Here is a 15,318-nt window from a genome sequence, read left to right as displayed (position 1 = left end):
ATCAGAGGTAAAAAATGATATAAATACTGTTCAGCAGACCGATCGGACCGATCGTTTCGTGTCTTTACACATCAATGTATCGTCACGAGCCGCAGGGTTTAATTTTGTGTATGTTCGTGATTCCCATCCACTTCCATTATAAGACTGACAGACTGCAACGGTTTGAGTTAAAAATCTTTGTTTGTGTTCTACTGAAGAAACAAAGTCACCTACATCTTGGATGCCCTGGCGGTAAGCAGATAAACATCAAATTTTCATTTTTGGGTGAACTATCCCTTTAAATCATATTGTGATATGGACTAGTATTTGTAAATAATAAGCTGTAAAAAGACTATTTAAATATGAATCCTGCATGCTCTGCGTGTCTCTGTGTGAATGAATGGCGCAGATGAGCGGTTTCGTTTACTACACACATACTGAAGCGGGCATGACGCTCGTAGTGATTTCAGCCTCTGCCTCAGCCTCAATAGGAGTACATAAATACATGAACAACATCTCCAAAACTGCTCTGAGAGTCACTTCATGAGCATTTTAGCCCTTTATTTGAATAAACCTAGCGTCATATCACAGAACACAGAAATTTAAAGGTATTTACACCTTCAAAAGATAAGATATTTCTGAAAGAAGTCTCTTGTGCGGATCAAGGCTACATTTATTTACAGTAAAAATACAGTAATACTGCAAAATATTGTATCATTTAAAATAACTGTTTTCTATTTTAATACATTTTAAAATGTAATTTATTCCTGTGCTGCAAAGTTGAATTTTCCAGTCTTCAGTGTCACATGATCCGTCAGAAATCATTCGAACATGCTGATTTGCTGCTCAGGAAACATTTCTGATTATTATCAATGTTGAAAACAGTTAAGCTGCTTCATATTTGTGTGGAAAACTGGATTTTTTTTTTTCAGGATTCATTGATAAATAGAAAGTTTAATGAACAGCATATATATGAAAGGTAAATCTTTTGAAACACTACTGAATTGTCTTGTCGATCAATTTCTGGCATCCATGCTGAATGAAAGTATTATTATTTATTTATTTGTAATAATTATTTTTTTTTTAATCTTGCTTACCACAAACTTTTTGTTGTGTATGTAAAAACATGGCAATCATACCAGGAAGTGACCTCACTCACCTAGCAGGGTGGAACTTCCTCTCGTCCTCATCTTCAGTGTCACTGTGTATGGTGATGATGCTGACAGCAGGACTCGGGGTGTCAGAGATAATGATGGGCTGAGTGAGAATAGCACTGAATGACTGAGAGCTCACCACAGCACTGCTGTGAATACAGAAACAGAACAAAAACCAATTGAAAACTTAATCTATGTCCTTACATTAGTTTGTCAAATCATGTTATTATTATTATTTTTTTAAATGGTACAAGCACACATTCCAAGCAAAAAAAATGTTTTTTTTTTTTTCAAACTATACTAAACACACCATTGACATTTGAGTGTCAAAAGTAAATGGCCCAATACCTGCTGCCAGTGTCACAACAGATCCTGCTCCTCTTGTTCTGTGACCGTGTGACCGCAGACGTTCCTCGACTGAGAGAATGAGTGAGATTAAGGCCGCTAAGGATGTGTGGGTTCTGCTGGACAACGCCATTGTGCTGACCGCTCTGAGACGCCCTGCAGGAAACAACCCATCAATCGGTATTGAGCACATTCAAACATCTATCATACTGACATTGTGTGCAGATAATAAAAGTTCACGATTCTTCCTAAACATTTACCTCCAGCTTGACGTCTGCTGTGTGGAGCTCTCAGACAGCAGGGTCTCCAGAGGCGATTCGGTCACTACGGGCTGGTGGCTGGAGTTGTGGATGGTCATGCCAGGCACCTGCTGCCATGCAGAGGGTATGAGGATCTGCTGGGTTCCCGCTGGCCAGGCCTGCTGGAGGACGACAACATATCTGCCTGAGTGACACTGGGACTTAGGAAAATGGAAAAGTCACTGAATGTCGATCAAATTTGAACAATGTTTCACTGGCAAATGAATAGTAGGTAAAAACAGCTATGACCAAATCTGCACCACACAATGACTGACACATCTATGGCCATTTAAATCTGAATTTAAACATTTGAGTCATGCCAGGATGATGAGGAAATTCAACTAACATGCCGATGTGACATCACTGCACACAATTAAAATTGAACAATTCTAAAAATCTGCAATTCTCTCCCGGCGCATAAGGCAGCTTTAGATGTAGCACAGCCATTTTGTATGATTTTAAAAGCCAAGACAAGCACAGCATGCATAAATCACACACAAGCCTTAAAAATTAAAGATGGGGGGCAGGAAAGCGTAGTCCGGCAACCTGTTGGGAAGAATCATGGCTGTTAAATAGTCAGAAAACACTGAGCATTTCCAAAAGATCTGCCATGCCAGTATGGGCAGCACTAGAGTACCTGCGGACAGACATGGCTATGAGAGGGAGAGGAACATGGCTGCGAGTGTTTTTGAGCTGTAGACAAGGTCAGTCTCCTCCCCTGAGAGAAGAAGGAGGGCCAAACAGACGGTGGGGCTGGGAGGAGGAGGAGGAGGAGGAGGGGTGGGAAGGTCAAAGGAGGCATATAAAAAAAAAATATATTCACACAACAAGAAGCTGCAAGCAAAGCACAGAAGAGTCAGCACATGCCTCCCATGCCTGCAGCAAACCTGCACTGAGAAAGAACGATGAGGGAGGGACTGAGAGGGAAAAGAAAGGGAGAACGAGCAGAAAGACTGGAAATACAGAGAGAGAGAGAGAGAGAGAGAAGGAAAAGACCAGAAAGATGGAAAGGGAGATTAAAAAAAGTGAAGAGCTGAAAGACAAAGAAATAGAGGAAAACTCAGAAAGAAAAATAAAGTGGTCAGAAATAAAAAACAGAGTTCGGAAAATGAGGGAAATTATAAAAAGGAAAATCACACGCATCAAACAGAGAGAGAAAGATCAGAAGAAAAAAGTGTCATAAAAAACATACAAAAGATCAGTAAATCTCACAGAGTATGCAGAACTTAAAAAATGGTGATTGGAAAAAAAAAGAGTGTCATTGAAAACAAAAAAAAGATTAGTTAAAAAAAAAGAAAAAAAAAAAAGAAGAGAATGAGAATCCAGAAAAAACAAAACAAAAGTGAGATCAGAAAAAAGATGGTGACTGGAAAAAGGATCAAAGTACCATTGAATGAAACAAACAAATAAACAAACTATTAGTAAAAACAACAAGAGATCAATGAGAATCCAGAATTATCAAAGTCAGATCAGAGAAAAAAATATCAAAGTGTCACAGAATAAAACAATGAAACAAATAAACAAACAAAATATTAGTAAAAATCAACAAGAGATCAACTAGAATACAGAATTCTCAAATAAAGATCTGGGGGGAAAAGATCAAAGTGCCAATGAAAAAATATCAACAAAAGATCAGTGAAGATGAACAAGAGATTAAAGAGGATCCAGATTTATCAAAGAGAGGTGGAAAAAAAAGATAAAATAGAGATTAAAAAAAAAGATCAATAAGCGAGCAATAAAAACCAACAAGAGATCATATAGGATCCAGAATTTTCAGAGAGACCAGAAAAAAAGCATAAAAGAGACAAGTAAATATAAAAGAGGGATAAAAAAAAAGATAAAAAAGTAATCGGAAAGAAATAAGATATGATTAATATAGAGAGACCAGAATAAGAGTAGGGTTAGAAAGAAAGATGCATTTAAGCAGGATTTTGGAAAGAGCCAAAGAGGGGGAGAGAGTCAATGGGAGACTGAGAAATGATGATGTTAGTGGTAGAGCGCTGGGTGGGTCTCTCTTTACCAGCACTGTGGCTGTCTGCTCCAGCAGGGCAGGCCTTCCTGCCCCACAGCCCAGTGCCAGGGGCAGCGGGTACTGGGATGCCACTCCCGCTGTGTGGGGGTGCAGCGTGGCCACCATCAGAGGCGTACAGGAGCCCTATGGAGGAGGGGCACCATGGAGGGAAAGGGGCAAAAAGCATGGAAAGATTAGACAAAAGGTCAGACTCGGGTCAAGGGGTACAAGGCTGTGATCTCACGTGCCATTTACCGGCAGCCGAACAGCTGTCCATGCAGACTTTAAGGACTGACATTTCCTCTCCAACTCAACTGGATTAATTTGCAGTTCGTCAGATTGCAGTGACGGAACGTCAGCGTTAGATATAATGTCACCGTTTCACAAACAATGCGCTTTATGTCTTACCTGCGTCAGCATGCTGGGTTGAATCTGAAGAGGCTGCGTGGACTGGTTCTGCTGGACAACAGGAACAGCGTTCTCCATCCGGACAGGATAGCTAGAGGTTTTATTAGAAGATTGAAGCCCTTCAAAAAATAAAAAAATACAATAAAAAAACAGATATTCAGAGTGCTTTTCAAGGGTGGGGAAGCCCTACATATGTATCAAATGAATAATCAAATGTAAAACATCTTGCACTAATAGCAAAACAAACAAAAAAATTCTGAATGACTCAAATTAAACAAAATACAAATTCATGGCCATACAGTAGAGGGCGCAACCATTCCAGAGATCAAAAGAAAAGAAAGCAGGAAAAGAAACTCGAATTTTAGCAAAATTAAACAGATGTAATGCTTAACCAAGTAATTTGTGGTGATCTGTATGATTAAGTTATCAAAAGTAAGCAGCAAAGACACTGGTAGATTAAGTGACAATTAAATCCATAAAGTATGTTCACATTGTTTTATGTATTTAATAGTTAAATTCTTAAGTTACTTATCAGTTCTATGTGTTTCAGGAGACTGTATACACAAATGATCCATGATGCAATCCTTAATAAAGGTTATTTTTCATTCTTATTATTTTAATTACACTACAATAGATGTTTTAAGAAAAAAGGACAATATCCAAAATTCCAGCACAGTTCAAACCTTACAAATAAATAAAATATTACAATAAAAAAAAAAAAAACAGGGATTAAAAATCATGCATTTTTCAAACTTTCAAAACTCTGAATGCACCCTGAAATGAGTATCTTAATTTTTGCCACCATTTCAACAAATACAATCCCAATTAAGCCCAAAATTTACTGCTTGCAAGCCATTTTAATTGACGTTTCTGAGACAGGATATTTAAAAAAAAATAAAAAAAAAAATAAAAAAAAATAAAACCAGTGAACCAGTGATTTAGCTACAACTGGATGGAGTATGGCTTATTGAAGGGACATAAATCACCCACAATGCACCCAGCTCCGGCTCACCTTGGATAGTGGTGGGGGGACAGACGATGAGGGTTTGCTGGAAAGGTTCAGTCTGAGCACACAGCTGAGTGGGGCGGGTCTGCAGGGGGATGCTTGGTTGGGCCAGGCCTGGGATGTTTATGGTGGCCTGCTGGTAAAGTGCTGGTTGGTAGTTGAGGAGAGGAACAGCTCCACCAGCAGACGGAACCTGAGAAAATTACCAACACAGATAAGATTGAAGGAAATCCTTATGAAAGCGCTTACCAGGTGGTTTTCCCCTCACCTGGCTGTGCTGGTTCAGCTGGCTGCTGAAGGTCACAGTCAGGTTTCCTGCAGTTCCAGGAACAGCGTTAGCAGCAAACAGGGCTTTTCCACTGTCAAAGCTACCGTTCCTTCTCTTGCAGATGTCCATGTTCTGGAAGCACGACTTCACACTACAAAAATGATATGAGCATCAAATTTATAACACATTTCTTCAAATTAACCAGTGCTGGAAGTCTAGGGCCTGGTTTCACAGACAGGGTTTAGACTAAGCCAGGATTAGGCCATAGTTCAATTAGGACATTCAAGTAATTTTTATAAACATGCCTTAGGGAAAATAATTACACTACAATAGATGTTTTAAGAAAAAAGGACAATATCCAAAATTCCAGCACAGTTCAAACCTTACAAATAAATAAAATATTACAATAAAAAAAAAAAAAACAGGGATTAAAAATCATGCATTTTTCAAACTTTCAAAACTCTGAATGCACCCTGAAATGAGTATCTTAATTTTTGCCACCATTTCAACAAATACAATCCCAATTAAGCCCAAAATTTACTGCTTGCAAGCCATTTTAATTGACGTTTCTGAGACAGGATATTTAAAAAAAAAAAAAAACAGTGAACCAGTGATTTAGCTACAACTGGATGGAGTATGGCTTATTGAAGGGACATAAATCACCCACAATGCACCCAGCTCCGGCTCACCTTGGATAGTGGTGGGGGGACAGACGATGAGGGTTTGCTGGAAAGGTTCAGTCTGAGCACACAGCTGAGTGGGGCGGGTCTGCAGGGGGATGCTTGGTTGGGCCAGGCCTGGGATGTTTATGGTGGCCTGCTGGTAAAGTGCTGGTTGGTAGTTGAGGAGAGGAACAGCTCCACCAGCAGACGGAACCTGAGAAAATTACCAACACAGATAAGATTGAAGGAAATCCTTATGAAAGCGCTTACCAGGTGGTTTTCCCCTCACCTGGCTGTGCTGGTTCAGCTGGCTGCTGAAGGTCACAGTCAGGTTTCCTGCAGTTCCAGGAACAGCGTTAGCAGCAAACAGGGCTTTTCCACTGTCAAAGCTACCGTTCCTTCTCTTGCAGATGTCCATGTTCTGGAAGCACGACTTCACACTACAAAAATGATATGAGCATCAAATTTATAACACATTTCTTCAAATTAACCAGTGCTGGAAGTCTAGGGCCTGGTTTCACAGACAGGGTTTAGACTAAGCCAGGATTAGGCCATAGTTCAATTAGGACATTCAAGTAATTTTTATAAACATGCCTTAGGGAAAACATTACTGGTGTGCATCTTGAGACAAAACAAAGGCACTGATATATGTTAAAGGGTTAGTTCACCCAAAATGAAAATTCTATCATTAATTACTCACGTTGTTTACGTTCAGCATGCGGGCGCTGTCTACTGAATGTAAACAACGCTGATTATGTTCTGGGGTACTCTCCAAAATGGCGAAAGATGGAAAATCGGGGAGAAGAATTGCTGAATAATTTATGTTATTATTGTTTTCTTTTCGCACAAAAAGTATTCTTGTAGCTTCGTAAAATTACGGTTGAACCCCTGATGTCACATGGACTATTTTACTGATGTCCTTACTATGTTTCTGTGCGTTGATCGTGGTAATATCCTTGCTGTCTATGGAGGGTCAGAGAGCTCTCAGATTTAATCAAAAATATCTTAATTTGTGTTCCGAAGACGAACGAAGGTCTTACGGGTTTGGAACGACATGAGGGTGAGTAATTAATGACAGAATTTTCATTTTTGGGTGAACTCTCCCTTTAAGATCAGTCAGTGCAAGTTTCTTTCATTTGAAACAGGGTAGATGTCTTAAAAATGACGTACTGTGAGCTGTGTGGGAAGTTCAGCAGGTGGCTCATGGTCACAAACGGATGTGCCAGGATCTTTGTGGGCGTAATTCTTTTATCAACGTCCAGCCGCAACATCCTCTTCAGCAGGTCAATCAGCTCCCGACGGTCCGTCTTCTCCGCCAACATGTCAGTTCCTTCTAAATGAGTAGGCAGATTGACCTGGAAACCAATCGATGGAGTCAGAAAATTTATTTTAAACTAATGACATGTTGCATCCTATACATACATGTATTTCTAATTACCTGCATCATGTCATCCAAACAATTGAAGATGTATTTTCTCGCTTCTTTTGACTTGACGCCCATTTCTGCCTCATGCTCAGATGGGGTCTAGAAAAAGACATCAGTGTCAGTCTGGTACAATATTAACCACCTTTTTTTAAATAAGAAACTTATGTGTGTTTTTAACCCCAAAAAACATAAAAGTATGGGTACTGACTTTTAACCTCCACAGTGGGTAGCTGGAGTCTGGTCCTCTGTTGAAGAAGCGGCTTGTCTTTGTGCCAGCACTCAAGAGATACTCAGGAGGCAATCCCTGCGTCTGAGAAATGTACCGAATCTGGAGGGGGGAAATAAGAAAGGTCAAAGTTAGTACAAAGACTAGAGGAGTTTGTGTACATTTCTGCAATCATAAAGGATTTCTGATGCCGAAGGGTAAAATCATTCAGTCTTGCCTAGTGTGACATGTTCACAGATGGCCAATTAATGGTCTTGGTGATGATTAGACTCACTGTTTTGGACTGCCGCCTTAAGAACGTGAGTACAGAATGACGTGTCCGATGTGCGACCGGCTGTCAATGCTGAATCATGGCTACAATTTATCATACAGTTTGGCATGAAAGACTGCACATGCTGCACAAGCTGCCTGGTCTAGCTCCTTAAGGTCACGTTGTACAATCTGTCAAGGTATTATCTGAACCCTTATGTTGTGTTTCCAGTCATTGACCTGAGGATTTTCCTTTTCCACAAACGCTAGCGAATGTTATCCCATTGGACTTAAAAGGTTAGTTCACCCAAAATGAAAATTCTGTCATTAATTACTCAGCCTCATGTCGTTTAAAAACCGTAAGACCTTCGTTCATCTCCGGAACACAAATTAAGGTATTTTTGATGGAATCTGAGAGCTGTCTAACCCTCCATACATTGTTTACGTCCAACTGAAATTCTCCAAAATGGCACCAGGGTGATGCGGAGGAGACGAATTGTTGAATAAAGTATTCTCGTAGCTTCGTATAATCGCGGATGAACCCCTGATGTCACATGGATTATTTTACCGATCTCCTTGCTACGTTTCTGAACTTGGGAACATTTCAGTTGCGTTGCTGTCTATGCAGGGTCAGACAGCTCTCAGATTCCATCAAAAATATCTTGATTTGTGTTCCGAAGATGAACGGAGGTCTTACGGGTTTGAAACGACATGAGGGTGAGTAATTAATGACAGAATTTTCATTTTTGGGTGAACTAACCTTTTAAACCTACTGAGTTTGCTAAAAACAGGATATAACAACTGATTCAATCTTTTTGTTTCAAACTTGTTTTTTTTTCCAATTAACAGTTTTTTAATTTCTTTTTGGAAATTAGCCTACTGATTTCAGGCCTCACTGATCTGAGCTTATGCACTTCAATTTTTAAAATTATCCACAAAAAATGCCTAGACTGGCATACTTTGCTGGGACTGTACAATATTGGCACACTGCTGTGACCCAGCCACATGAATACAGCGCATTTTACAATGAGCCTCATTTGCACAGAAAGGCACCATATTTATACATCATACAGCACCAGCATGAAGTGCCAGAGACACAAATACTAAAGGCCAAAGTACACTTTGGTTTTTATGTGTACACGAGGGTACGTGTACAGTGCATGACGCAAATTTAAAAGGAAACAAGTATAGAAAACATAGCTTCTTTATATGAAAATTGAGAGAGAATTGAGAAGGTTGAGAGCTAATATTTTTTCTGATAATAACAGTAACATAACATGTGTGACCTGGTCATATTCTGAAGCTCCTGGATATAACGGCCAGCCCAGAAAGAGCTCTGCAATCACACAACCCAGTGACCACATGTCAATGGCTTCACAGAACGGCAGACCAAGGATGATCTCAGGGGCTCTGAGGATAGAAAGCATATCATAATCTATGCATTTAGGCTCTATGTATAAACATAGAATTATAAATCGAATTATAAACACGTTTAGGATTCAATCGGGTGATTATTACAACAACATGATCTCATAACTGTGGGATGTAATCTCTACTGAAGGGATGTGTGATCATTAAGCATGTACAGATTACAGATAATCGCTCACCTGTAGTAGCGAGACTGGAGGTAAGTTGAGCAGCCGGCTTTGGAGACGTGACTGGCTGACCCGAAGTCGATGACCTTTACCCTGTAGGGCTGTCGGATGGGGTCCACAAGCATGATGTTCTCAGGCTTCAGATCAGCGTGGATGAGACCCAGGCTCTTCAGCTTCATCAGGGCCGTGGCCACCTGCTGCAGGATGGGGCGGATGTGCCTCAGGGGCAGTGGGCTGAACTTACTGTGCTTCAGGAAATCGTAAAGGTTCTGCTCGAGCATTTCAAACACCAAACATGTGTGGCCCTTGTGCTGGAAACACTCGTAGGAGCGGACAAAGTTGAACTCGTCAGCGTTCTCCGCACTCAGCCGGTTCAATATGCTGACCTAGAAGAGATATTAGGGGTCAATGACAAATAAAGTAAATAGGAAAACTCTTAATTCTTAGGTTCTTAGAAATGTATTTGTCTTTGTATTCATGTCCAAATAAATACAATCTGAAAATGAATTTAATTCAAAAAAATTAAAACAACAGGCTCATAATAAATTAAGTGTATTCACGTCCCTGCATGTAATTAAAATGGTAATATCTCTGAATAAATTAACAGATAGATATGACAAAATGAGCATCATGTAATTTACTTACTAACCCTATTAGATTGAGGGGGAACACGGCAAACTCATATTTAGTTTCATTTTAGGGCCAGATTTACTAACACCTTGCGCCAGCGCAAACCGTCTTTTGGCGTTAAAATAGCACTGTCAGGATTGACTAAAGACGCACAGTGAAGAATTAGCGCTGAAAAGGCGTGGATATTTTTGGGACTCAACTTTTTGAATACACATTTGTATGAGTTTCGCTTTCAGACGCAAAATTTATGGGAGGAGAGTATTAAAATGAATCACACAACACGATTTACTAACGTTTGCGCTCGTCAAATTACTGGTATTTGTGCCATTATTTAACGCCCAAAAAAGCATGTCCTAAAGCAGGCGGTAATTTACGCTGCTCTTGCTAGATTGCGCTGGTCATTATGGAAATGATCTGGCCGCGTCTGTGTTCTTTAATGTGCACATTGTTGGTAAATCATACGCAAAATTGTCCCCTCCCTTGTGCGCTTTTATGGAATTGCGCACTAACGCTAATTTGCCCTGTTTAGTCAATATGGCCCATGGAGTTAGGCTATGTTCACACTTAGCGTCTTTTATGAAGCAGCCAGCATCCGTTTTACATTATAATCCTATGGAGTAAACATTGTTTTAAAAAAAAAGTCCTGAGCGCATTTTAAAACACCACCGCCGCCAGCGTCTTTTTCTGCAGCGTCTTTTCAAGTTGAAAAAAGTTAAACTTTTCTGAAAAACAAAACTCACCCCACATCAAGCGCCTTTTTGGTAGCTGACCAATGACAAGCTAGTAGTGAGTCATTTCCATAACAACAACAAAAAAAACTAGAAAAATTGAGAACATAGCCAGTAGATAGAGCGTACTAGTTTCGGAGCACAAGGAGTTATATAGGAGCACAAAACTATCTAGTCTCAAATATGCCACAAACCGTGCATCATCCAACCGGAGCTCCTAGACTAAATTGTTGTAAGCACCATACTGCTTCCTTCCCCATATAATGTCTCGATGTTCACAAACATCGTTGTGAACCAACATTCTCCTCCCCATTGACTTCAAAAGCCAACGCAAGAGCCAACTTTTTACACTCTTCTCGACATTTCGAGATGGCCCTCACTGCAGAACACAAGATCCAGGGGGCGAGGTTGGATCCAGATCCAACTCCTCCCACCTTACATATACCTAAACCTACCATCTCCACCCCCTAGATGTGGATCCAACCCCGCCCCCTGGATCTTCTGCAGTGAGGGGCTACTGGACATTTCGGCAGCACACAGCACTAGGCTACTGTTGCAGCTGCTGTTATAGCAACAAAAGAAGCCCTCGGCTGCTATTTGTAACCAAAACGTTGCCAGCTTTTACTTAAAAAGTGCTCGTCCAGTTTTTCTTGTCAAAAAAGACACCAAGTGTGAACGCCCTAAGAGGTAAAAAAGGCATGCCAGTTGCAGTCTCTTCAGCAAAATTAGGCGGAAATGAAATACCAGGAAATCTTGATCAGGTGATAATAACCCAAGATGGGAAAACAATAACCCAAAAACATACTGTAGATCCCATCATGACATACCTCGATCTGTCCCTGACGTGCATATGACGGATGGTTCTTCAGGATCTTGATGGCCACAATCTCATTAGTTCCTCTTTTCCAGCACTTGGCCACCTGCCCAAACGTGCCCCGGCCAAGAAACTCAAGAACTTCGTAGCTGTTGGCGACGGAGCAGAGGATCTCGTGCTGGACCAGCTGGTAGTCCCCTTCCCCGTTGGAGCTGCTGCTTTTGGTGGTGGGGGCCGAGTGGGGGATGGACTGGGCGGTGGTCCCCGCTCCTCCCGTCCGCGCAGAGAAAGCAGGAGCCGAGAGCTCCTCCAGAATCTGAACACTGCCACTGCCGCTTCCGCCTCCTCCGGAGCTCTCCTCATTCTTCCTCTTCACGCCGTACCTGTGCCCGCGGGAGGAGTGCGACTCCGAGTGGTGGGTGTTGTGGGAGGTTCTGCGGCTGGACCCCCGCGGGATGCTCCCGGTGCTGTCTGCCGCACGGACCACCACCTGGCCCCGGGATGCTGGGGGGAAGACCAGGCCCGAGGAGCCGAAAGGGAGGCCCGCTGCGGGGTTGAAGCTGTACTGGCCCACAGAACTGTACGCTTCATTGGAAGCATCCCAAGCACAGCTCTCCACTTTAATTTTTTTCACCCTGCAGAAGGCACTGGAAGACACAGATGGAGGGGAGAAAACCTGCAGCTGTGAAGCCATGCCTGCAGATATTGGATAAATAAGTTTGGCATTGTTGAATACAGAAAGAACACAAAAGCACTTTTAAGAATGACTAGTAGGGCTGTCAAAATGGCTGAAAAACTCAATTCGAATTTTGTACATAAATATTATCAAAATTTGAATTATATTCAAATTTAAAAAGCATAACTTCAGTTAGGGTGAAGAAAAGCTTTTGGCTTCTCTCTTGAGGCCACAAGAGGGCACATGGAGCAAAATATTACTAATGCACATTTATCCAAAGCATAAAATAACATGACTATCTGTGAAAAAAAAGTGCATAATGTTTAAAATAATGTTTATAAACCAATTATAATTAAGTTGCTTAAACAACTATAAACAAAACAGCATCATGTATGCATGTATAGTTTAATAAAAAAGGGCTGAAAGCCAATCACACAGAGTACATTTTTCATTTAAAAACACGAGTTGCAGTGGGATGGGGAAAAAACCTGCCATAAAGTCTCGAGATATGTTTTTTTAATAAAGTTGAACTTGCATTAATTTTACATGGCTTTCTAAACATGCGTCTCTTTTGTGCGAGATGCGAGTGCAACGGTGATCGATGTCCCTCTAGAAATCTTCTCCGCATTGTTGTTCTCTTTTCCCGCAATATTTGTAATTAACAACGCAGCAGCGCCGAATCTAGTGGCTTCAACTGGATAGGCTAACAAAAACATTAAAATGCAATGACACTTACATCATCATCGCATCTCGTGCGCCACAAAATTAGAATGCAACGTTTTTGCATTCAAATGTGGATTTTGATTTTAAATTCGACGAATATTCGCAATTCAAATTTTTTTTGACAGCCCTAATATATACACACAGAACACACACATATAGTATGTAAAATTTTGCGATAGCATTAGAGAGAAAATCCTGCCGTGTTGATCAGAGATTAATATCAAATTCAATAATTCAGTAAGTTGTTTTTCTGGTGTTGATTGTTACTACAAACGTAATTGACCTATCAGTAAGCCCTTCCCCTCAAACGCAGATGAGCCAATGACAGTCGAGTAACAGTTGCACGGTTAGTGGAACTCTAGCGGATCTTTTGGTTTCAGCGCCATGGAGAAACATAGAAAGATCCGAAGCTTTTATGCGAAATTTTTTTTTTGAAAAACGATGTGCCTGGGTACACTGATTCCAGGTATTCCCAGCGGATAGGCAATAGAATTTATTTTATTACATTTCCTGAACTCAAACAAAACAGAGCAATAATGTCCCCAAGCATTCAACCCCAATCCCAATGAAGACGAAAATTTTCATTTTCTGATTGTCATACTCTCATTAAGTTACAATTTTCATCTACTCAAGCAGAACCTCGATGTCATCTTGTGCTTCAGCAAGGGATCTCTGGCTAAAATGAACGTTAAAATTAGTGAGTCAATGCTAACGTATAAGCATAAATAGCAAACTGTTCTCAAGTCATGAACAGTGTAGGTCAAAAACACAAACGAAGATCTACATTTCAGTGCCTCTCCATATTAAACTGGTTAAATGTAAATTAATTTAATCTTACACTGCGGTAACGTTACAAGAACAGAGTTGATCCGGGATGTTGTCATTGTGATCTATAATCACTCTCTATATAATATGAATAATTTTATAGTGGAAATATTGCTATTTGAAAAAGAATACATCTAAAAATTATCTATAATCACTCTCTATACAATATTAATAATTTTATAATGGAAATGAAAACTAAAATCTTTAAATTATTTATAATCTCTATATGATATGAATCATTTTATAGTGGAAATATTTCTAGTTGAAAAACTACAGGCAGGTAAAAGCGTAACACTTGTTTCGTCCCATATCTGAAGTATGAATGTACTGTATTACATGCACCCAGGGATTTCAACGACAGATCAGACAAATAAAATAAAATTGAATTTACTATTACTATTATTTTCAGTTTTTAAAAACTGATCGTGTTTCTTAGTCGGCCAAGAATCTGGATTGAGGGTCTCTCTGCCTGAAAACGATGGCTGAAACCCCTGATTTACACAAGCACAGAAAGACCGACTGCAAGCAGAACATCATATCTAAAACATTTAAACCAAATAAAAAACATCAAATCACCAGCACAACCGAAATATCAAACATTACCTACGAGCTACACAGTTGCTGATCGTAAACTGTATTATAATCCGAGTTTTAACGCGATACCAACCCGCTGTATGTTTACAACACCACACGACTCCACCCTTTTCGAGAAAACTGTGCTAATGTCACGAAGCAAAATAAGAAAAGCCGAAATTAACGGCAAAACACGGCGTTTGTTTCTTTAAATGAGCATTAATATCGCAATCACTGAGCTGAGTGACACTGTTGCCGATGTCCTCGAATCTGCAGACGCCATAAATTTGCTACATTGTATAATCTGTCAGCTACTATGTAACGAACCGTTATCGTTAGTGTTGCAATACAACATATTAAATGCAATATTCAAAATAAAAAAAGCATTCTAATTCAGAATTAATCTTTGGAAAAAATTGACCAGAGCTCAACAAATCCAACCCTCCTTTACAAAAACCCATTCAAACCCATTGTATGTCTACATTAGTTTAATTAAAGACACTTCTGCGGGTGTATATATTATGGAGGCTTATTGCTATATTAATACCTGAGCGTGTTGTTGATCCTTGTCTGGGGCAGAGGAGAGCTTTAAATCCCTCGGATCTGGTTTCTAGGCCTTCATTGTTAGTGAGCAGCTTAAAATCGACGCGTTTCAGAAAGGCGGGGCATAGAGGAGAAACAATAATGTACAGTATGTGGAAAATAATGTGTTTTTTGAACC

At 40.2% G+C, this 15,318-nt stretch overlaps 1 protein-coding gene across 3 annotated transcripts in view; it reads right to left on the bottom strand.

Moving 5' to 3' along the window:
- The window catches only part of hipk1b (homeodomain interacting protein kinase 1b), a 19,138-nt gene extending 3,901 nt beyond the window's left edge, over window positions 1-15,237 (bottom strand). Inside the window, exons 1-14 of one of the 3 annotated variants that reach the window (XM_016520361.1) lie at window positions 15,145-15,237; window positions 11,814-12,496; window positions 9,641-10,014; window positions 9,320-9,443; window positions 7,767-7,886; window positions 7,571-7,657; window positions 7,303-7,487; window positions 6,422-6,572; window positions 6,160-6,346; window positions 4,197-4,315; window positions 3,798-3,932; window positions 1,739-1,899; window positions 1,482-1,634; window positions 1,139-1,282 (exon numbers count right to left, since the gene is read on the bottom strand). In XM_016520361.1, the coding sequence (XP_016375847.1) occupies window positions 1,139-1,282; window positions 1,482-1,634; window positions 1,739-1,899; window positions 3,798-3,932; window positions 4,197-4,315; window positions 6,160-6,346; window positions 6,422-6,572; window positions 7,303-7,487; window positions 7,571-7,657; window positions 7,767-7,886; window positions 9,320-9,443; window positions 9,641-10,014; window positions 11,814-12,494 (2,621 nt within the window). In that variant the 5' untranslated portion in view covers window positions 12,495-12,496; window positions 15,145-15,237. The remainder of the gene's footprint in view (window positions 1-1,138; window positions 1,283-1,481; window positions 1,635-1,738; window positions 1,900-3,797; window positions 3,933-4,196; window positions 4,316-6,159; window positions 6,347-6,421; window positions 6,573-7,302; window positions 7,488-7,570; window positions 7,658-7,766; window positions 7,887-9,319; window positions 9,444-9,640; window positions 10,015-11,813; window positions 12,497-15,144) is intronic. The other 2 variants (XM_016520362.1, XM_016520363.1) reach the window with 2 other exon arrangements.
- Window positions 15,238-15,318: the final 81 nt, after the last annotated feature.

Source organism: Sinocyclocheilus rhinocerous, unplaced genomic scaffold (assembly GCF_001515625.1).
Source record: "Sinocyclocheilus rhinocerous isolate Xijiao unplaced genomic scaffold, SAMN03320098_v1.1 scaffold269, whole genome shotgun sequence".
NCBI classification, from domain to species: Eukaryota; Metazoa; Chordata; class Actinopteri; order Cypriniformes; family Cyprinidae; genus Sinocyclocheilus; species Sinocyclocheilus rhinocerous.
Note: the sequence above shows the minus strand (reverse complement) of the source record. Positions and strands in the feature narration are given on the sequence as shown.